A 23,322-nucleotide genomic window follows, 5' to 3' on the forward strand; every position below is an offset into this window, starting at 1 on the left:
CTTTGGGAAGTATTTTGACATGTACATGGGTACCCCGGTCGTATAGTGTATCTTGTAGACCAGGCCCATTGCAAGTTGCTGTACTCTGTCGTCTACTCTAAGCCATCCTAGGTTGTCAAAGTGGGCAGGGGTGAGGTGGGTTCTGGGGTTCAGGTCAAGTAGTAGTCTGACCAGTTTGTTTTGTGATGTTTGTAATTTTGTTTTAAGCGCCTTTGAGGTGCTTTGGTACCATGAGGTGCAAGCATAGTCGTAGTACCCTTGAATGAGTGCTCCTGCCAGAGTCTTCAGGGTATTCTTGTTTACCAGAGAGGAGATCCGGTACAAGAATCTAGTTCGTTGGTTGACTTTTTTTATTACATTGGATGCCATTTTGTCACAGGAAAGATTTGCCTCTAGGATGGAACCCAGGTAGGTAATTTCGTCTTTCCTTGTGACAATATTGTCACCCACTGTAACTGAGAAGCCGTCGGTCTTGCTGAGTTTGTTATTTGGTTAACTGGCAGGCACTTCATAATAGGAACTAAAAGACCAACAGTGAACCATGAAGCCTCCACTCACCAGCACCGCTGGCTCAGGAGGTAGAACAGTTGTCTGGTAATCAGAAGCTAAACTTTCTTGGGAATAATTAAGACATGGACGGCGTGTGCCATGATAAATTAAGGGATTATAAAGTGAAGGTTAGGAGAGAAGGTTAGCAGATGAATTTAGAACGGTGATTAAACATGAGCTGAACTATGTGTGCAAAATGGTTTTAACACACACCTGCTGGCCAATCACAAAAGAGTATTCACCCAGGCCATTACACATTACGCACACAGTATTTCTCATTAACTAATGTCCCAGATTAAAGTCTTAAAGTCCGGATACCAATCATGAACATCCATGAACGCCATGAACATCTCATAGTCTATTAGAATATTGTGAATCTTGGAAACAGAACATACAAAGACGACAAAGTCTATTAGGTGATGGGATAAGCTGTTTCCAAACCCCACGGTGGTGCAGCACTAGCACTGTTACTGTTACCTCACAGCAAGAAGGTCCTGGGGTCATGTTCTCCTAGCACTGTTACCTCACAGCAAGAAGGTCCTGGGTTCATGTTCTCCTAGCACTGTTACCTCACAGCAAGAAGGTCCTGGGTTCATGTTCTCCTAGCACTGTTACCTCACAGCAAGAAGGTCCTGGTGTCATGTTCTCCTAGCACTGTTACCTCACAGCAAGAAGGTCCTGGGTTCATGTTCTCCTAGCACTGTTACCTCACAGCAAGAAGGTCCTGGGTTCAAGTTCTCCTAGCACTGTTACCTCACAGCAAGAAGGTCCTGGGGTCATGTTCTCCTAGCACTGTTACCTCACAGCAAGAAGGTCCTGGGGTCATGTTCTCCTAGCACTGTTACCTCACAGCAAGAAGGTCCTGGGTTCAAGTTCTCCTAGCACTGTTACCTCACAGCAAGAAGGTCCTGGGTTCATGTTCTCCCTGTGTTCATGTGGGTTTCCTACACTGACATGCTATACCGTGGGTACATTTGGACCAAGTCACTGACATTAGAGGAGGAGTTGGTCCCATGGCGTCACACTGTGGCTACCCACTGCTCCTAAATACCAGTAATTAACGGGTTAAATGTCAAGGCCAATTCCCGGCCGGTATATGTAAAAATATACTTGGCAATAAAGAGATTCTACTTCTACAGTATATACCAGCTATCATATTCAGGTTCCTGATATCTGGCTACTGTAAACTGGATATGAACGTTAAATACTGGATGACTGTGTGTGCATGTGTGTGCGTGTGCGTGTGTGTGTGTGTGTGTGTGTGTGTGTGTGTGTGTGTGCGTGCATGCGTGTAGGTGTGTGTAGGTGTGTGTGTGTGTGTGTGTGCGTGCGATAGATAGACTGCATTGTCTAATTGAGTGACTCTTCAAAGCGTCCTGAATCTGTCAAAACATAATTAGCATTCAAATCATACAGTTCCCATCCATGCACATCCAGTGTTTTCAGTACATAACATTCCAGTGTGGATGGATATATGGTCAAGATGCTGTTCTAAGCAGTTTGCCACTTTTCAATTCATAAGATTCCAATGTCATCATTCTTTGGTTGGTTGGTTGGTTGGTTGGTTGGATGGTTGACTGGTTTGATGGATGGATGGATGGATGGATGGATGGATGGATGGATGGATGGATGGATGGATGGATGGATGGATGGATGGATGGATGGCTTGGTGGGTGAGTGGATTGGTGGATGGATGGATGGGTCGGTGGGTGGGTGGGTGGGGGCTCTAATTAATACTATGGCGACCGCAGTCTTGCAGCGATTTAGGCCTCAGAGGACAGAGGATTGTAAACAAACCGATGTACTTTCTAAGAGCTATATATATCATTTATAGTATTGCTATCTGTCCATTCTCATTGTCACTTGAGTGCATAAACCGTGCCTTCATAATGGCTTAAAGAAAATAAAAATCCATCGGTTGGTTGTCATTTTATAGCGTCGTGAATATAAGGTTTATCGCGCTTTTCGTCTAGGCTTTTCTTCAGGAGGCTGCAAAAAAGGCTAAACGTTGGCGCCGTTATATCAAACGCCATTTCTGCTGTATATATACGAATGAAATAAAACAAACTGCGTAGCATCCGGACTATTACAGAGCATCTATGGATGAAATGGGGGCGGCGGGGAACGCCGATCAGTATTATTGATTAGCAATAGAGTGTGCGTTCAGGTAGCCAATGTCAGTAGTCTATCATGTTAGGTTATAAAACAATGTCCAATCCAGCTGTAATTTGGGGTAATATTATCCTACTGTCAGGCCATGTGATCGCCGGCAGCATTTCCTCACCAGTCATCGGATTCTGGTAGATCGATATGTACATTGGCTAATCATAAATCCCATTATTCCACGCTGAAAAATACGTTCGGCAAGCTGATCAAAGATGGAGGGTCTTCGTTTGGAATCGAGGCTCTATGATCCGCCCACAGGACTGTAAAAGCAATTTTTTAAAATCCCCTCAATGATACTGCAGTGGAGCAATGGCGCCCCTAAGCGGATCTGGCCGGTACTGCATGTTTCGAAAACCAAATATGTGGAAAGATCCTGCAAGTGGATCGGGGACCTAATAAGCGTTATAAATATGGAATAAAACAATAACAACTCGTCACGAGTATACTCGTGGCTCTGGACCACAACGCATGGAATCGAAACACGTATATACTCGTGAACGGACGCCATAGTGTTAAGTGACTCTTCAAAGTGTCCTGGACCTGTCAGAACTAAATTAACATTAACATTATACTGTGTCCAGCCTAAAAGTGTTCTTATGCTAAGCTTGTGCCATTTATCATACTCATTTTTGTCAAATATAGTTGTCTAATTTATGTCACTACAGTGACCTCAGAAAGAGATTGACCTGTCAGGTCATATTTTGATGATTTGGGAAAGTCTATGTTTGGGACTCTATTAAAGGTGCTATAGATATTTGGGGGGGGGGGGGGGTCACGTTAAGGGTGTGGCCACACTGATCCATCAAAAAACAAAGAGAAAACCTTTTTAACATGCAATGGCCAACATATGGGCCGTTGTGCCTGCCGGCGGAACAGACGAAAGTCACGGCACTTTGCGAGCGTCTAGCGGCTCTGGGCCGCATTTCTCGCAGAACATATAAATTACCAAATTAAAGCTATATTTGTTGCCGTTCGAATGACACCTCAATCGACCAAATCCACCCCCAAACAACTAGGGACTCACTCTACTAGTAGGTTGCGAGCAGCTGTGAGCAGGACGACAATGGCGATCGCCTAGAGCAGTGGTCGCCAACCTTTTTAAGCCCAAGATCACTTATTTTTTTGGTGAAGGCAAGATCTACCTATTGAAGCGTTGAGAGAAAAAGACAGCCAAGATTGTACTTTAAACTAAATTACTTTTATCTGCCTGTATTCTAATTACATGCAATGCTTTGGTCCAACATTAAAAAGTCAAAGTAGAACTGTAATATGTACTTTCTCAGTCAGTGCTAAGTGCAGTCATCTTATGCAGCATCACTTTTCACATCAAAACATAAGTAGAACTGTAATGTGGACTCTCATATTATTAACATTAGAAAATGCTAATTGTAAATATGTTTGTCAAAGTAGAACTGTCATATGTACTTTCTCAGTCAGTGCTAAGTGCAGTAATCTTATGCAGCATCACTTTTCACATCAAAACAAAAGTAGAACTGTAATGTGGACTCTTAGGGAAAGATTAAAAAAAAAAATTAAAAAGACAAATTAAAAAAAAATTCAGGGAAAGATCTACAGGGAAGGTCTCAAAGATCGACCAGTCGATCAAGATCGACGGGTTGGTGACCACTGGCCTAGAGCAAACTATTGGATATTATGAAAAAGACTATATGGATTATATGGATGATGATTATGGACGATAAGGTGCGTTTCCTAACGTTATATGTATTGATCCTGTTCTGATTCAAGACACTTGGACTCGAAGTGAGAAATGGAGTACCTCTAAAACAAAGGTAACATCTATTTGACGTCTACTTTACCGAAACTCCATCGTAAAACATGCATTTGTATGATCGCAGTGTCGGAAAACACCTCCGCCCCCGATGATTTTGTGAAGAAACATAATGGTAGTGTACCTTTTGACAAAGGTAACATCTATTTTACCAAACCCCCATCCTAAAACATACGTTTGTATGATCGCAGCATCGGAAAACGCCCCCCCCCCCCCCCCCCCCCGGCTTTGTGAAGAAACAAGGTCACGTGTTTACCTTTGACCTGGCAATAATATAGGTTTCAGGCGAGCAGCCGCGAGATTTGCGCATACGCTGCACAAAACACACTTTATCTCACGATCTAGAAAACCAGCCTGGATTATTTTTAAATGAGGCGATGTTTACCGTGGTATAGCGCACAAACGAAGGGATGTAGAAATGAACTGTTTCATCCATATTGTACTATAAATAGTGCCTGTCAAATGAGCCATACTATTGTCTCCATAGCTATAATATAGTATACGATGGGTCCGCAAACATCGTGAAAATGGGCTATAACGCAGGCGCCAGGGAGCGAAGATGGGAAAACAGCAAGGCAGTCAATGAGTTAAGAGGTTATTAACACTTTGAGTGCCAACGACGAGAATTCTTGTTATTTCATGCCAACCGTTCAGTGCCAACGACGAGAAATCTCGTTATGAATCGGGTTTTTTTTTTTTTTTGCGATTTCCATTCACTTTTCATCAATCTAGCCTCACATTACCACTGGGACTCTCTCTGAGCTCGAACAGGGAAAATACCGCCCCCTATCGTCTCCCGGATGGTAATGCACCTTTTGGATTGGACTGAATGAAAACGCATGTGTTATGGTTTGTAACCGACCCCAATCGCACAACACAAGACAGGTATGAGAGTAAGCCAAGAACTGGGCATTTATTGAAACACACAGAAAACGGCACTGTCCCTTTAAGGGAGAACACAAATTACTGGAAAACAAGAAATGGGAAAAAGGCACAGTGCCTTTAAGAGGCGAGCTGGCTAAGGGGAAGGCTAAGGGAAACAGGACAGGGCAAGGGACAAGGGCAGGAACTGGGAGGACTAGGAGGACTGGACAGGGATGACTAGGAGGACTAGGAGGACTGGACAGGGAGGACTAGGATGACTAGGAGGACTGGACAGGGAGGACTAGGAGGACTAGAGAGGGGAAACAGGGACAGAGGCCCGCGGAGGCGGGCTGGGGACAGGGAGGACAAGGAGGACTAGAGTGGGGAAACAGGGACAGAGGCCCGCGGAGGCGGGCTGGGGACAGGGAGGACTAGGAGGACTAGACAGGGAGGACTAGGATGACTAGGGTGGGGAAACAGGGACAGAGGCCCGCGGAGGCGGGCTGGGGACAGGGAGGACTAGGAGGGCTAGAAGGACTGGACAGGGAGGACTAGGAGGACTAGAGAATGGAAAACAGACAAAGACTGGGACAAGAGCATTAGAAGAATGTTGCTGCTCTGCAGCTTCTCCCGGGAAGGTTCGTCTGAGGAATCCGACAGTGACGTCAGAGCCGCTCTGCAGAATCCTCTCGGCAGCTCTCCGAGGTGGTAACGGGACAGAGAGGGAGAGAGAGAGCGGGTTAGCTCAGAGTACAGTTGGGAACAGAGCAGGTGACAGGAGAAGTGACTTGTCCCAAACAGATAATCCTAGTGACTGGATCTTCGGAGTAAATACACACTGTGAGCAAAGTCCCAACAACAATCCACGTGATGAATCTTCGGTGCTATACACACTGTGAGCGAAGTCCCAATACTAATCCAAGTGATAATATCTTCGGTGTGGATACACACAGTGAGCGAAGTCCCAATAATAATCCAAGTGATAATATCTTCGGTGTGAATACACACAGTGAGCGATGTTCAAGCAAATATTATCCCAAATGAACAATCCAAAAAGCAGGCACAGGGTGAGTGACAGTCTGACAAAAAGCAGGATCTCTTCAGTGTTTAACACACACGAAAAACGATAGGGTCAAAGACAGTCTTGCAAAACTCACCCAGGCGCTGTGCGTAAAGAGAGCAGGATCAAACAGGGCGAGCGCGTCGCCACGGGGAATCGGTTGTCCAAGCGGAATACTGAGTGGTGCGCGGCTGTTTGGAGTACGCGCCGGTACGGAGAGCGCGTCTGGCTCGGAGGTCTGGATGCGCGTCAGGATGCGCGTCTGGAGTGAAGAGCGCGTCTGCTGCGTGGAGGTCTGGATGCGCGTCTGGATGCGCGTCTGGAGTGAAGAGCGCGTCTGCTGCGCGGAGGTCTGGATGCGCGTCTGGATGCACGTCTGGAGTGAAGAGCGCGTCTGCTGCGCGGAGGTCTGGATGCGCGTCTGGAGTGAAGAGCGCGTCTGCTGCGCGGAGGTCTGGATGCGCGTCTGGATGCGCGTCTGGAGTGAAGAGCGCGTCTGCTGCGCGGAGGTCTGGATGCGCGTCTGGATGCGCGTCTGGAGTGAAGAGCGCGTCTGCTGCGCGGAGGTCTGGATGCGCGTCTGGGCGTCTGCTGCGCGGAGGTCTGGATGCGCGTCAGGATGCGCGTCTGGAGTGAAGAGCGCGTCTGCTGCGCGGAGGTCTGGATGCGCGTCTGGATGCGCGTCTGGAGTGAAGAGCGCGTCTGCTGCGCGGAGTGGCTGCTGAAGAGCAAACGAACGCGAGGGTGGGGGCTAGTGAAGCGAGGAGACAGGGAATTAAAGTACAGGGAACAGGAATTAAAGGTCCAGGGAGAGGAGAACCTCACAGCATGGGTAAAAGAAAATCCGGAATCCACATTTTACTTGTCAGGCATGTAATCCGAGCCGATTGCAGTCTTTGTGGTCCCTCAGAACAGCGTGGAATATGTGTTTCAAGCACCCAGCGTTGGATCAATAAACGCGATCGATATTTGGAATGGTGATCAGGAATTGGAATAATCTTTTTGGAGAACATCTGATCTGAGGTAAGGAATCTATTTTACCAGTCTTGGGATAATCAGAGCTTTTTTCACAGATATATCAACGTAGGCTCTATGTGTGTGTGTGTGCTGATCAGGAAATAAGATAATCGATTTTTCAGCCCGCTTCTCTAGCGTGCATAAGTATACTATCGATAATCTAGCCTTTATTTGAAAACGATTCATAAATAGGCCGAAAAATGTCAACGCTTTTTGTGTATTCCAGTAAAGGGCGATTCCTGCAGAATCACTTTTCTTTTCTGGACATTTCCAAAAACGAGCGTTTTTCAAAATGGTATAAAACGGAAATGTACAGATAAAAAAACAATCCGTTTCGACAATGTTGACTGCAAGCAAGTCATTGATAAGCGATGGGCGTATTAGACACATAGCATAGCGCTGGCACTAAAGTGCTAAATCCTGCGCCCCCTGCTGGCACTCAAGCTGTTAAAGGTGCTATAGATATTTGGGGGGGGGGGGGGGGGGGCAGGTTAAGGGTGTGGCCACACTGATCCATCAAAAAACAAAGAGAAAACATTGGCTTGATTTTCATTAGACCCTAATAATGTAATGTAATGCAGTGGTGGCTGGTCACTAGAGGGCGCTAGGGCGCCGCCCTCCCTGGTGGAAAGTGTTGGAAAGTGGATTTTTCTCTATAGTACATTTCCACCGCTAAAAATATAATAAACATTTTAAAAATAAATGTTTTAAGATTTTTTGTATGTTTGTGTTTAAAATGCACAATAACGTGTAATATAATTTCCCCATATTTTTTGGCAGAAAATATAGCTCATTACCTTATTTGCTCGTTATCAAGGGTGCCAATCATTTTGACCTAACTGTAACTGTGCAACATCATGGGTCTGGACTGGAGTAAAGAAACCTCGCTATAATAAAAACCTAGAGATAATTCAGGATATATTCACCAGGATGATATTTGATCTTTAACCATTGAGCGAGCATACTATTGTACTGGACAGTATATTCCATTGTTTTTTAAATATACATTTTATGTTCCCCTGACCCCATTTTCTTTGTATATTGAATATAGTTGTGTTTTTTGCCTGAGATAAATGTTGTCTTTTCCCTTTATTTTCTTCTCAGAGTGCTTTGTTTACATGTTCAATTCACAAAGATTTTCGTCTGGGGGACAATGCCCCCACACCCCTACAGGGGTTTGGTTTACAAACATGTCACCTTTTTCACCTCTTATCAGTTTGCAGGTCTGGTTATATACTGTAGTTAATGAAACTGAGTAAATATGGCACAGCCCCACCTAGAATATTTTTCACCAGCCGCCACTGATAATGTAATGCCTGTAATGCAGACACAACATCTTTGCTACGGAGGGTAATGTATCCGTCAGTTCCAAAAGTTCATCCTATCCAAACAATGTCTGCCCGTCAAAATGGATACTAATCTGGCAGAGATGGACTCTGCCCAACAAACAGATACTCCCCATTGAAAAGTAATTAAAAACAGACACAGACTGAGAGACACAACAGATCAATGTGGCCGAGCCCTAAAGTAGGTTTTCTTACTATATATTTTTTTTGTGCAAAGTTGACGTTTTTGAAATACAAAGTTTTGACCTGACTGCAGCAATAAATAATACATACAATCTTACACATCATCCCAGTAGGAGATTCATTTTCAGAAACCACATTTTAATCAGCCCATTATCAAAAGAAACGCCTGACCTCTGACCTCTGAATCCCAACAGGTTCTAAATCCCAAGAAGAAAGGAAGGAAGAGGAAATACATCAACTCTGGCACTGTGAGTTCATCTCTTCTCCTATCCTCTCATTTAATCTCCTCTCCTCTCCTCCCTCTGCTCTGTTACCTTCATGCTCACACACCTCTATGCCTGTCTGTCTCTCTCTCTTTTTGTTACCTTTATTCTCACACACCTCTATGCCTGTCTGTCTCTCTCTCTCTTTTTGTTACCAACGTGTTCCGTGTCTCCAGAGCTCAGCTGAAAGAACTTCCTCTTGAAGACTTTATTTTCTCCAATATGTTCCACAATATTTTAGGACATAATGTCTGCAGGTCACTAGAGGACTGCTCTCCACAGAGTGTTTCTTATGGTGTGGATGTGGCTGAGCTCTGGAGACACAGAACACGGTGGTGAGTTTTACTGTATGTCTGACTATCACAAATCCTCCTCTTCACAACAGAAACATAGGATTATGGTTGGAAGACTGCAAAGTGGCCCTTTAAAGTTTATTTTTCTCTTCCTCTCTTTGTCATCCTCTCTCTCTCTCTCTCTCTCTCTCTCAATGATACATTACGAGTAATTGTCGGGTTGGGTAATTATACAGTAGATACAGTAATGATTGAGTCAATGCTAAGTGAGAAAAGTGTTAATGAATATTGATATTGCACTGAATTGATCATCAGTCACACTATAACTATATATATATAAGTGCAATGATCAATTGGGCTTTAACATTCTTAGGTGTAATTTATTTGGAGATCTTCACTGCTCTGGTAATTGGAGTTAAAGAATCCAACATTGGTTTGTGGGCATCGGCAAATGAGAGAGTAAAAATCCATGATCTAGCAGCGAAGCGGGGTCGGGATGTTGGTCCTGGGGTCCTGGCAGGCCCGGACTGGCCATCGGTAGCACCGGGAGTTTTCCCGGTGGCCTGGCCAGCGAAGAAAAAAATCAAATGTATTTTGCTCGCAGTCAGGCCACTGAACTTAGAAGCAGGCCAGGTCAGTGTTTCTAGTTATGGCGGCGCGATAGTTAGATAACCTAGGTGGGGCACAACCAGGAGATCAGAGGGGACCACTGTCTCTAAACACAAGTCTAAACGCACACAAGTTGGAGAACTATCTCTCTCTGCTATATGTTATGTGAAATTACTCTGCTATTTACCAATAAAAAGCGAAGTTTTTAAAATCATGGCATCAAGTAATTTTCTACCTCAACTGTTGCTATACATGAATAATCAATTTAATGACTTAGAGCAGACCTATAGGATAGTTTCATCTTTTTACAACATCATGTTATGGTGTTACTCTGGTCATTTAAAAATGATGTATATTAATTAACAGTAAAAAAGAGCAGTGATTATCATGTCAATATGCAATGTTATGTGTCTGTCTGTCTGTCTGTCTGTCTGTCTGTCTGTCTGTCTGTCTGTCTGTCTGTCTGTCTGTCTGTCTGTCTGTCTGTCTGTCTGTCTCTCTCTATTTTTCTCTCACATTCTCTCCCTGCCTCTCTCTCTGACCCTCTCACTCTCTCACTGTGTGTGTGTGTGTGTGTGTGTGTGTGTGTGTGTGTGTGTGTGTGTGTGTGTGTGTGTGTGTGTGTGTGTGTGTGTGTGTGTGTGTGTGTGTGTGTGTGTGTGTGTGTGTGTGTGTGTGTGTGTGTGTGTGTGCGTGCGTGCGTGGTCACCAGGTAACTCTCCTGTCCTTCAAGGTGGACTCAGAGTACACGTTTGTGGATTTCATCCGTGGAGGGTGAGCAGAATGTTGATTACCTTTCTTTCTCAATGACTATCACAGGAAGTGTGTGTGTGCAAATGCGTTTATGTGAGTGTTTGTGTGTGTGTGTGTGTGTGTGTGTGTGTGTGTGTGTGTGTGTGTGTGTGTGTGTGTGTGTGTGTGAGTGTGTGTGTGTGTGTGTGTGTGTGTGTGTGTGTGTGTGTGTGTGTGTGCGTGCGTGCGTGTGTGCGTGTGTGTGTGTGTGTGTGTGTGATATTGGATTAGGTGCTGAAGGCTCTTTGCAAACATTGTGTAGAATTTCTATTAGAGCTGAAGGATAGAATTCCAGGAAAGAGGTGGTGGGGGGGGGGGGGGGGGCACGCTGGCAAATCTAACATGTAAATATTAATATCTAATGTTTTCACTTCATTCACCGTTAATTAGCTCTTCCATTAGTTTAGTTTTCTCTCACTGTGGGCAAACAAGAGCTAAATCAATTAGTCAATAAACGTGTAGCTGGACGTGTGTGTGTGCGTGTGTCCAAATGTCACCTCCAAATCGTTTTCTATCCTTGTGGGGAGACGTAGACATGCTTGGGCCGGCGTGTGTACAGTATGTGCATACGTGTGTGTTTTGAGTGTGTGCACATGTTTTGGGAATGGGAATTAAAAAAACATATTTTTGATTGTGAAATGAAATCTAAGCATTATGTTGCAGAACAAATTGTCTATTTATGTACGGTCATTCAAATCACAGGATGTATTGGAAATATAAAATGTAAAGAATATAAATGTTTGAGTTTGAGATATACTGTATTATTAAATAGAGATGCAAAGTAATAAATCCACTGAATTGGAGTAATTCAACAAATTATAGTTCTGATTACAATCTTCCTAACCCTATGTGTGTGTATGAGAGAGAGAGAAGGAGAAAGAGAGAAATATAAAGACAGAGAATGACCTTGGATCTTTGTTTTGATCAACCCTGTTGTCCAATTTATTTTCAACAGAACACAGCTGAACTTCACAGTAGCTATAGACTTCACAGCTTCCAATGGTAAGAATATGTTAAATCACGCCTCTGTAGAGATTAGATTCTGTTGTTAAATCACGCCTCTGTAGAGGTTAGATTCTGTTGTTAAATCACGCCTCTGTAGAGATTAGATTCTGTTGTTAAATCACGCCTCTGTAGAGGTTAGATTCTGTTGTTAAATCACACCTCTGTAGAGGTTAGATTCTGTTGTTAAATCACACCAATGTAGAGGTTAGATTATGTTGTTAAATCACACCTCTGTAGAGGTTAGATTATGTTGTTAAATCACACCTCTGTAGAGGTTAGATTCTGTTGTTAAATCACACCTCTGTAGCATCTGTTGTTAAATCATACCTCTGTAGCATCTGTTGTTAAATCACACCTCTGTGCATATTAGATTATGTTCTTAAATCACACCTCTGTAGAGAGTCTGTTGTTAAATCACACCTCTGTAGAGTCTGTTGTTAAATCACACCTCTGTACAGATTATATTCTGTTGTTAAATCACACCTCTGTAGAGAGTCTGTTGTTAAATCACACCTCTGTAGAGTCTGTTGTTAAATCACACCTCTGTACAGATTATATTCTGTTGTTAAATCACACCTCTGTAGAGTCTGTTGTTAAATCACACCTCTGTACAGATTATATTCTGTTGTTAAATCACACCTCTGTAGAGAGTCTGTTGTTAAATCACACCTCTGTACAGATTATATTATGTTTTTAAATAACACCTCTGTACATATTTAGAGTATGTTGTTAAATTGCACCTCTGTAGAAAATAGATTATGTTGATAAATAACACATCTGTGCAGATTAAAGTATGTTGTTAAATCACACCTCTGTGCAATCAATCTCTACCATCACTCTATTTATGTCTCTCCCTCTCTCTCTCTACCCATCTCTCTCTCTCTCTCTCTCTCTCTCTCTCTCTAAGCAAGAATACAAGAAATATTGGAATAAAGTAGAGTCACTATAAATATAACTCTAGGTGTAAATCATTATATTGAGAGAACCTCCATACATCTAAAGCTGAGCTGACAGAATGATGCAGACCATAGTAGTGTTTTAAGACATGGAAAACATACTGTAAAGTATTTGGACTCCCACACCGCTATTCTCTACCATGATACTCCAGCGGCGGTGTGGTTCTTAAAGGGCCGTGTTGGAGCAACAACTCCTGGACAGCTGTGTGTCTTTCTCTCTGGCAAGAAAACAGCGACTTGAGTCACTCTGACCATCTTGGACCTTGTTACATCCCTCTCTCTTTCCTATGCGCTCGCTCTCTCTCTCTCTCTCTCTCTCTCTCTCTCTCTCTCTCTCTCTCTCTCTCTCTCTCTCTCTCTCTCTCTCTCTCTCTCTCTCTCTCTCTCTCTCTCAGGTAACCCGTCCCAGCCTACCTCGCTCCACTATATGAGTCCGTATCAGATGAATACGTATGGTATGGCTCTGAAGGCTGTAGGGGAGATTATCCAGGACTATGACAGTGACAAGCTCTTCCCCGCCTACGGCTTCGGGGCGAGGCTGCCCCCCGATGGCAAGGTGTCTCACGCCTTCCCACTGGTGAGACACATACTGTTCCTTCATTCAAGCTTTGTTGTGGTGCTCAGACTTCCTGTTCGCACAAACATGTCTAAATGGTCCTCATTTAAAATGTATTTATATTTATTTTTATTTAACCTTTATTTAACCAGGCAGGTCAATTAAGAACAAATTCATATTTACAATGACAGCCTGGTGAGAGGACAAAGGGAAAATAAATACATAAATATATATATATATATATATATATATATTTAAAATGTATATAGAAAAGAGACAGGTGATACATACATCACAGAGGTACAGGAAATAATTAAAACACACATCAAACAAACAACCAAATAAAATGACAAGGTATGTAATACATGAAGCCGAACAGTCAAATTACAGTTAAAAGGCTGCATGACAGTTGCAGGTGTGTGTAAACAACTCTGCGATAGAGTCCTTAAAAGTAGTGAGGGGAGTCAATTTGTCCATTTTCAAAGTATTTTGCATCTCGTTCCAACTGCTGGGAGCAGCAAATTGGAAGAAGGATTGACCGAAGGAAGTGTTACCATGAGGAACATCTAGCAAGATATGGTGAGCAGCTCTGGTGTTATAGGAGTAGATGACCATTTTAAGGAGGGGTCAGACCAAGGAAGGTTTTGTAAATTAGTGTAAGCCAATGAATTTCTCATAGAGAGTGTAACAATGGCCAATTTACAGATGTGTACAAGTCACAGTGATGTGTTGAAAAGGGGGCATTTGTAGCAAACCTAATTGCTGAGCGATACAAAACATTAAGGCAATCAAGGATTGCTTGAATGCAAGAGTGTCCTTGATCACCTTCGTTTTTTGTATCATATGGTGGAGAATCTTAGTGCATCTTTAATTGAACCCTTGAACTGAAGAACCATATACTGTACTGTAAGTAAATTTTTTAATGCTTATGGACAGACCATGTATTTGCAGTTGTAAAGTTAATCTAAATCATCAACAGTTTGAATGTGATATATCACCGGAAACTACACAACCTCTATTGTCTTTATCTATGAATGAACACAATACTCTAACTTTCCACAAGCGCCTCTCTCCGTTACACGCAAGCAGCGTCTGACGGTTGAATCTGTCTGATTGCCGAATCTGTCTGACGGCGCACTGGAGTAGATAGAGAAACTATATGAAATATAGAAATACTGAATGTCAATAGCATATGCCCTATTCTATGTGCACTGCTAGCCAGGCTTAATGTGAAGGAGATATACACTTTCAATTTGCACAGAGAGAAGACAATCTCCCGATTCAGATACAATTTAACACAAACGGTTCCGAAGATATTTAATGTTTGTCGGCATATTTTCACACTGCCAACCTAGTACTGGGTTCGTTGTCTCTTATTCGGATTTTCTGTCGCTATAATTATTTTAGTTGCTGCCGCCAATGAAAATCATCTCACTACGCATGATCATACTGTTGTTCTATGGTATTTGAGATATCGCTTATTACCACCTACTGGCCCGGAATGCTTGTTGGAGCAATTTATATGCGTTTCTGCGTTTACGTCTGGATCTTTTTTAAAACCCTGTCGTGTGGACGAGGATTTTTTTTAAACAGAGCCTGAAAAGATCCATTTTGCTAAATATCTATACGTGTAGACAGGGCCTAACTCTAAGTAGTTAGCATGAATTTCCATCTTAAATAATAACATTTGAGAGGCATTGAAAACTTAAAGGTCCCATGTCTTATAAATTGCCTTTTCCAGTGTTTAGCATTGTTATCTAGCAACGTGGGGTTGTATCAATGGGGTCTGTGTCTCTAATTCTCATTTGGGCTCATCAGTCCAGTCTTGAGTTCACGAGATCCTCCCTCACTGAACTAAGCCATTCTGATTTGACTTGCTCCCTGACGTCAGTAGGTGCTGCTGATCTGCATAACACTCAACAACAGAGCGAGTGGAAATACTGACACTTCCTCAAACGGGTTGACGTGGCGCGGGTGCCGACAGAGAGAGCAGAGAACGAGTGAGCGAGAGAGAGGGAGAGAGAGAGAGAGGGACACGGAGCACCCCACACACATTCCCGACCGCCCGTGGGCGGGGAAACACATGCAGTGGGGAGCACTCGCATATCACTGTCAACCTGCTGCAAAATATCACTGCACACGCTCCCGCGCGCACGTCCGTATTCCGATCCGTGCTATAATATTCACAGGGGTATATATTGTCATTTGAAACAAGTTACCAATGCATTGTCCCATGGGATTATGCCCCGCTGCGGCGAAATTAATTAGTATCCCCCTCAATCTCTCTATGTCTCTCTCTGTCTGTCAGTGCAGACTGTGGGTGACTGTCACTCAAAGCGCTTTGCGAGTATGGGCAGAGCCCAGCCCAAAACAGCTTGAAATCTTGAAGTGGAAAAATGCTGCTTTAGAGTACTTGATTAGAAATACAAAACAATGAATATTTTTGAAAAAAAACTTAGAGATGTGTTCCATAGACTCACAGGAATTGTGTAACATTGCCCAAATAGTGAAAGGAATAGCAAAACATGGGACCTTTAAAACAGACTCATGGTTCTTCGTCTGAAGTACTCAATTATATTTGACAAATAAAGAGAATGTAGAAAGTTTAATACAATTATTCACTTTATTAGACATTATAAACGGAATCACTTTCTGATTGTACCCAGAAATGGTGCTCTGGGCCTGTGAAGCCCATTGAGACATGATGTGATTTGTACACAAATAAGAAGAAGAAAAGAAAAGAAAAAAAAGTACTGGTATATGATATAAACAATACATACGTATGTTGCCCCTTGCAGAGTGGAGACGATGACAACGTCAACTGTGTGGGAATAGAGGGTGTTCTGGAGGCCTACTTCCAGAGCCTGAGGACTGTACAACTGTATGGACCTACCAACTTCGCCCCAGTCATCAACCAAGTAGCAACGTAAGTCTGACATTGTGTGTGTGTGTGTGTGTGTGTGTGTGTGTGTGTGTGTGTGTGTGTGTGTGTGTGTGTGTGTGTGTGTGTGTATGTGTGTGTGTGTGTGTGTGTGTGTGTGTGTGTGTGTGTGTGTGTGTGTGTGTGTGTGTGTATGGAGTCCCCTCCCACATAGTTAATGTCATCAAACTGTTCTACACCAGCTTTTCTTGCACTGTGGGAACAGGCACCACCAGTTTTGAAGTAGGATCCGGAGTCCGCCAAGGATGTGTGATGTCAGCATTACTTTTCAACCTTGCAATAGACTGGGTTATGAGGAGAACCACAGAAGACAAGGCAAGAGGGATTTGTTGGACCCTCTATTCCACCATTGAAGACCTTGACTTTGCGGATAACCTACCCCTTCTGTCACATACACACTAGGGCTGGGCGATTAATCGAAATAAAATCGCGATCTCGATTCATAGACCTATGCAATCTAATTTCTAAATTATGACGATTTTCTTTTTATTAAATTTTATTTTTTTTACTTTTTACTTAACTTTTTAAAATGCTGACGATTCTGACTTGAGTTATTTTGTATGTTACAAGAGACTTTTACGTTTAAGTCAAGCACTTTCATATATGTTATGTTTAAGTTTAAGTCACGCACTTTGATATGTTATGTGTCTGTTTAAGAAAGATGATGATGAATGATTTTATTGAAAAAATAAGAATCGTGAGAGAGAATCGTGATGGTTGTGAAGCATGGGCCTGGCCGCGTGAATATTTTAGACAACCAACTTGTGTTTAGCGTTTCTCTGATTGGCCAATACACCCATGTGACCACGGCAGCGCGAGAGAGCTGCAGCGCGGAAATAGGCTGTCTATTGCCATTCTCTAAGACAAACTCTAACCTTAACCAGCTCCTTAACAGCGCCTAAACTTAACCCTTCTAACCTTAAGCAACTCCGAAACAATGCCTAACCTTAACCAACTCCAAAACAATGCCTAAACTTAACCGGCGAAAGAATGCACGTTAAAAAATATTGCCATTCTCTAAGACAAACTCTAACCTTAACCAGCTCCTTAACAGCGCCTAAACTTAACCCTTCTAACCTTAAGCAACTCCGAAACAATGCCTAACCTTAACCAACTCCGAAACAATGCTTAAAGTTATGCCTAAACTTAACGGCGAAAGAATGCGAATGCACGTTAAAAAAAAAGATAAAAAAATTGAAGGGAATCGAACTTGCCAGCAACGGGCCGTAGGATCCACAGCAATGCAGCGCTGCCAATTGAGCTAGTTCTGGATAGTGAAAAAGGGGGGATTACTGCTACATAATGCTGCCGCGACGGAGCTCCGCGGCAGAGCTCTGCTCTGCTGCTGCCGCGGGGGCGTGGCTAGACGCAAGTTGGGCGTGGTTAGACACAAGTGGGTTGCCATTAATATTTAGGCGGCCTGGCCTGGTGGATGTAGAACCACTGCTGCAGCCTGGGTCTGGCCTGGTGGAAGCAGGACCACTGCTGGGCTTTGTTTGGTTAAAGCTGAGTCTGGTCTCAATCTACCGTATTTCCTCTAATATTGGACGTGTCTTGTATTTACCTCAGCTGCAAAGAGCACCAGGCCTTTATTAGAGAGAGGCTTATATAAGAGGCAGGCCTTAATTTAAAAAAATTACACTCATGGACATAATCCATTCATTTTCAGACTTTTAAGGCAAAACATGGGCACATACCTGCAGTACAACATATAATTTAAATATTGAGTGCAACACAGTAATTGTGAAACTGTGGTGGATTAACGTAATTCACACACTGAAGTTGGAACTGTTTATAGGTTGCGGGGTCCGCATGGACAATTTAGCGTGTGGTACCTTCTCAACTCTACCTGAGTCGAATCAAGTTGATAACATGCTGTGCAGCAATAGCTTTAGCTAACGCTATCATAGCCATCATGATCTGTAATGTCAACTGGACAACGCCAGCTCCGCCTGCCAACGCCATATAGATAGCGAACGTTAACTAACGTTTGCAAAACAAAGCCAACGTCATCCAGCCGACACCACAGATCTGCTATGACAACGTTAGCTAACGCCAACGAAGTGAGAGTAGGGAAACGTTAATGTAGTCAGAGTGTAGCGGGAACGGTAGAGAGAGGCAGCACTTAATTTGCATTGGCAAGAGTTTATCTCATTCTATATCACGGCACGAAAAATAAAATAAAAACTTGTATTGGAAGCCGGCCTGTATTTGTCTGCATGTATCAAACCCCCCGTCCATTATAAGAGGTCCGTCCTCTATTTGAATGCCCTCCACTATTAGAGGATTTACGGTAGATTTCACAGATTCAACTTGATCTATATTAAAATAAACACCTAAAAACCTCTCTTTTGGTCGATAAAACAGAGAGGATTGGCAAGGTTTTTAAGAGATTGTCTAAAGGTTCCTCACATCACTAAACCACATTAACTCAAGGTTTTTACACCTGTCATATAACTGTTTACGCAACTCATAGTATAGTGGCCAATAAAACATAAAATTAAACTCATTCTCAATATCGATACCACAGTAAATACAGATCCGCTCCTCTTCTATGTATGTGCGTGTGTTTGTGAAGGACACTCCAGGGAGAACACACACACGCACACACACACACACACACACACACACAAACATGCACGCACGCACGTACACACACACACACACACACACACACACACACACACACAAAACAACCACGTAACTCAATCCAACACGTGCATTGCTCTTACTGTTATTGGAAAAACCGTGTTTGTTATGTTACAGCGTCTCCAGGATGGAGAGAGAGGGAGGCAGGGAGCCTTGACTTCCTGAACTCAACCATTAGGAACATTAGCTATAGGTAGAGGATCACATGGTTCAGTCCAATGACAGTGTGTTCCTGATGAGGGAGGAGGAAAATGCATTTGTTTCCTACCTGTAGGGCAGGGCATTCTTTTACAGTTACTGCTAGAAGGATGTCAACATGGATATATTGTATCATTGTAAATGCCTGGTCCATAACTTGGCAGGATCACCACATAAAACACCATGATATGAGGCCGGTGAGAATGAGAGCCTCTATTCTGTATTCATATTGTGAAAGCTCTTTTGAACTGCATTAGGGCGCAAAAGAAGCCTTTCTAAACAAAACTCTTTATCAAGTAAAATTACTTCCCCTCAGCTGTCAGACTTCTGAATCAAAATTCTATTTAGCCCACTGCACCTCACTGTATGTATACCTGTGTAGCTTATAGCTTATATAGTTTATGTAGACTTTATTAAAAAAAAAAAAATCTTCTCAACATGGTTGCACTTTACTGTACAGTTTTATTTATATGTGTCTTATTGCAACTGACTGTTGATTGTCACATCCTGGTTGGACGTACACAATATTGTTGCACTGTCTTGTACTGTGTAATGACAATAAAGTGAATCTAATCTAATCTAATAACTCCCCTGTTTACCCTATCCAAGCTTCTTCAAAAAAAATCCTATGGGGGGGTCGTTTTCCGACGCTGTGATCATTACAAAGGCATGTTTTAGGATGGGGCTCTGTAAAATAGACGTAAAATAGACGTTACCTTTGTTAGAAGGTACTCCACTCCGAGTCCAAGTGTCTTGAATCAGAACAGGATCAGTACATATAACGTTAGGTGGCCCTCATCCGTTGCCTTCTTCGTCTATAGTTGCTCGGGCCAGGCTATAGACGGAGCCGTAGGTTTCCTCATTGGCTGGTTTGACTATAGTATTTTTATGATTTACCAGAAGTGCTGAGTCCAACATAGTCTGGTGGAAGCGCACCTTATCGTCCATAATCATCATCCATATAATCCATTTAGTCTTCTTCATAATATCCAATAGTTCGCTCTAGGCCAGGGGTTCCCAAACTTTTCAGGCCAGGACCCAGAAAATAAGGCGTCAGAGAGCCGCGGCCCAATGCACATCGTCAGGCTTTTTTTTTTTTTTTTGTCAGGCGACCGATTTTTTAAGCCAAATATCACTTCAATCCTATTAAGTTAGTTCAAGTTAGTTATTCATTTATATGTGCTATTTATGAGAGGGCTAACTTGTTGCAAAATAATAATGATAATAATAATAGCCTCATTAAAATACTATTGTTGCTTCGGTTGTTTTCAGCGTTTTATGTGCATAATCTGTTATTTAGTTTGAAATATTCGTTGAAATAAGTAGATTTTTCGTTTTTGTTTATTTATTAAGTTAATATAAAACCATATAGTCACATTTTAGAATACAATAGAATAGAATTTTAGAATACAACTAGAAACACTGTCCTGGCCTGCTTCTAAGTTCAGTGGCCTGACAATTCTTTTTTTTCTTTTTTTCTTTTTTTTTGGAAATCATCTTGCGGCCCACCCGTGGCTGCTCGCGGCCCACCTTTGGGTCGCGACCCCGACTTTGGGAACCACTGCTCTAGGCGATCGCCATTGTCGAACGTTAGTTGGCTGTCCTGCTCACTGCTGCTCAATCCCTATACTAGCGTCCCTAGTGCTTTGGGTGCTGTGGGGCGGCCCACACTAAGCTGGCCCATGCATGTTCATAAGGTAGGTGATACTGCCACCTGGCGGGATTCAATCGTCATTGCAGGTCCAATCCACACTCACAAGGCCTGCGCGAGTGTTTAGTATGAGACAATAGGAAAAAAGGAAAAATGAACTAAAAACGAGATATCTCATTTTTGGCGCTCAACCGCTGGCTCACAAAAATGAGATATCTCGTTTTTGGCGCTGAATGAGTTAAATGTGACATTTCCTTGAATGTATCACTGAACAAGGACACACGTTATCCTGTATATGTGAAGCATGAGTGCAGATTATCTGAATATGAGTCAAACTGTGAACCACCACTAGGGACAGAGTGGATAATTGTGAGTGAGTGAGTCTATGAGGTAATCTACAGTAGAAGCCCTCGAGAATCACGTCCCCACTGCCACTCATCTACCACTCCAATGTCACTTTAGAACTCACTCAGGTGTTAATTTTCGGGGGCTGGTACTTAATTTAAGTGCTTCCCCAGGGAGGGGGTCGGGGGCTACTGCCCTCAGACCCCCAAGATAATTTTTATATGGGCAGTCTGACTTGGCGTACTGACCATATATTAGTGTTGCAATGCATGATAAATAAACAGTGAAAAAATCTAAGAAATCGGATGGGGCTGGGACATTTGGGACGAATAAAAATGTAAGATGAAAATCTCCCCAGCCGTGGAGGTGTGAAATCTGGCCCGGTCGAGAACAATAGGAGTCACAAAATCAGAGTGGTGAAGTAGTGGCAGAGTAGCAGTAAATGCCTGACTTCTAAGGGCTTCTACTGTATCAAAATAAAAAGTTTCGTACATTATTATATCTTGCATTCAGACTTAGAAAACCTTTGTTTTTTAATTACTTTACAAGTGAAAAAATAAAAACGGTGTTCCAATGAAAATTACATGGTGTGTTTTCAACATCCTGATTTAATTTGATGAGCTATTTTAGTGTCAGGGTTTAAGGTAAGGGTTAGGGTTAAGGTAAGGGTTAGGGTTAAGGTAAGGGTCAGGGTTAAGGGTTGGGGGTAGGGTTTCTGACAGAATGTAAGTCTATGTAATGTCACCATACTTCACATAAATGTGTGTGTGTGTGTGTGTGTGTGTGTGTGTGTGTGTGTGTGTGTGTGTGTGTGTGTGTGTGTGTGTGTGTGTGTGTGTGTGTGTGTGTGTGTGTGTGTGTGTCTTTAGTTGTGCAGCAGAGATCACAGATGGCTCTCAGTATTATGTGTTGCTGATGATAACAGATGGAGTCATATCTGACATGGTTCAGACCAAGGAGGCTGTGGTCAATGTAAGTATTAATTTACACACACACACACACACACACACACACACACACACACACACACACACACACACACACACACACACACACACACACACACACACACACATACACATACACATACACACACATACACACACACACACAGCTTGTTTACATGTCAGTGCAGACAGCTTGTTTACAGGTCAGTGCAGACAGCTTGTTTACATGTCAGTGCAGACGGCTTGTTTACATGTCAGTGCAGACAGCTTGTTTACATGTCAGTGCAGACAGCTTGTTTACATGTCAGTGCAGACAGCTTGTTTACATGTCAGTGCAGACAGCTTGTTTACATGTCAGTGCAGACAGCGTGTTTACATGTCAGTGCAGACAGCTTGTTTACATGTCAGTGCAGACAGCTTGTTTACATGTCAGTGCAGACAGCTTGTTTACATGTCAGTGCAGACGGCTTGTTTACATGTCAGTGCAGACAGCTTGTTTACATGTCAGTGCAGACAGCTTGTTTACAGGTCAGTGCAGACAGCTTGTTTACATGTCAGTGCAGACAGCTTGTTTACATGTCAGTGCAGACAGCTTGTTTACATGTCAGTGCAGACAGCTTGTTTACATGTCAGTGCAGACAGCTTGTTTACATGCAGACAGCTTGTTTACATGTCAGTGCAGACAGCTTGTTTACATGCAGACAGCTTGTTTACATGTCACAGTGCAGACAGCTTGTTTACATGTCAGTGCAGACAGCGTGTTTACATGTCAGTGCAGACAGCTTGTTTACATGTCAGTGCAGACAGCTTGTTTACATGTCGGTGCAGACAGCTTGTTTACATGTCAGTGCAGACAGCTTGTTTACATGTCAGTGCAGACAGCTTGTTTACATGTCAGTGCAGACAGCTTGTTTACATGTCAGTGCAGACAGCTTGTTTACATGTCAGTGCAGACAGCTTGTTTACATGTCAGTGCAGACGGCTTGTTTACACGTCAGTGCAGACAGCTTGTTTACATGTCAGTGCAGACAGCTTGTTTACATGTCGGTGCAGACAGCGTGTTTACATGTCAGTGCAGACAGCTTGTTTACATGTCAGTGCAGACAGCTTGTTTACATGTCAGTGCAGACAGCTTGTTTACAT

The 23,322-nt window shown here is 43.0% G+C and overlaps 1 protein-coding gene across 1 annotated transcript in view; it reads left to right on the top strand.

The window, feature by feature from the left end:
• Positions 1-23,322, top strand: part of LOC311243974 (copine-9-like) — a gene marked incomplete at both ends in the record, with an annotated part of 217,986 nt that overhangs the window by 180,865 nt on the left and 13,799 nt on the right. The window contains 6 exons of the mRNA XM_084333382.1: positions 9,169-9,222; positions 10,852-10,913; positions 11,887-11,933; positions 13,288-13,469; positions 16,247-16,374; positions 22,102-22,204. Of these exons, the coding sequence (XP_084189508.1) occupies positions 9,169-9,222; positions 10,852-10,913; positions 11,887-11,933; positions 13,288-13,469; positions 16,247-16,374; positions 22,102-22,204 (576 nt within the window). The remainder of the gene's footprint in view (positions 1-9,168; positions 9,223-10,851; positions 10,914-11,886; positions 11,934-13,287; positions 13,470-16,246; positions 16,375-22,101; positions 22,205-23,322) is intronic.

Source organism: Notolepis coatsorum, assembly GCF_963971535.1.
Source record: "Notolepis coatsorum genome assembly, chromosome: 17".
NCBI classification, from domain to species: Eukaryota; Metazoa; Chordata; class Actinopteri; order Aulopiformes; family Paralepididae; genus Notolepis; species Notolepis coatsorum.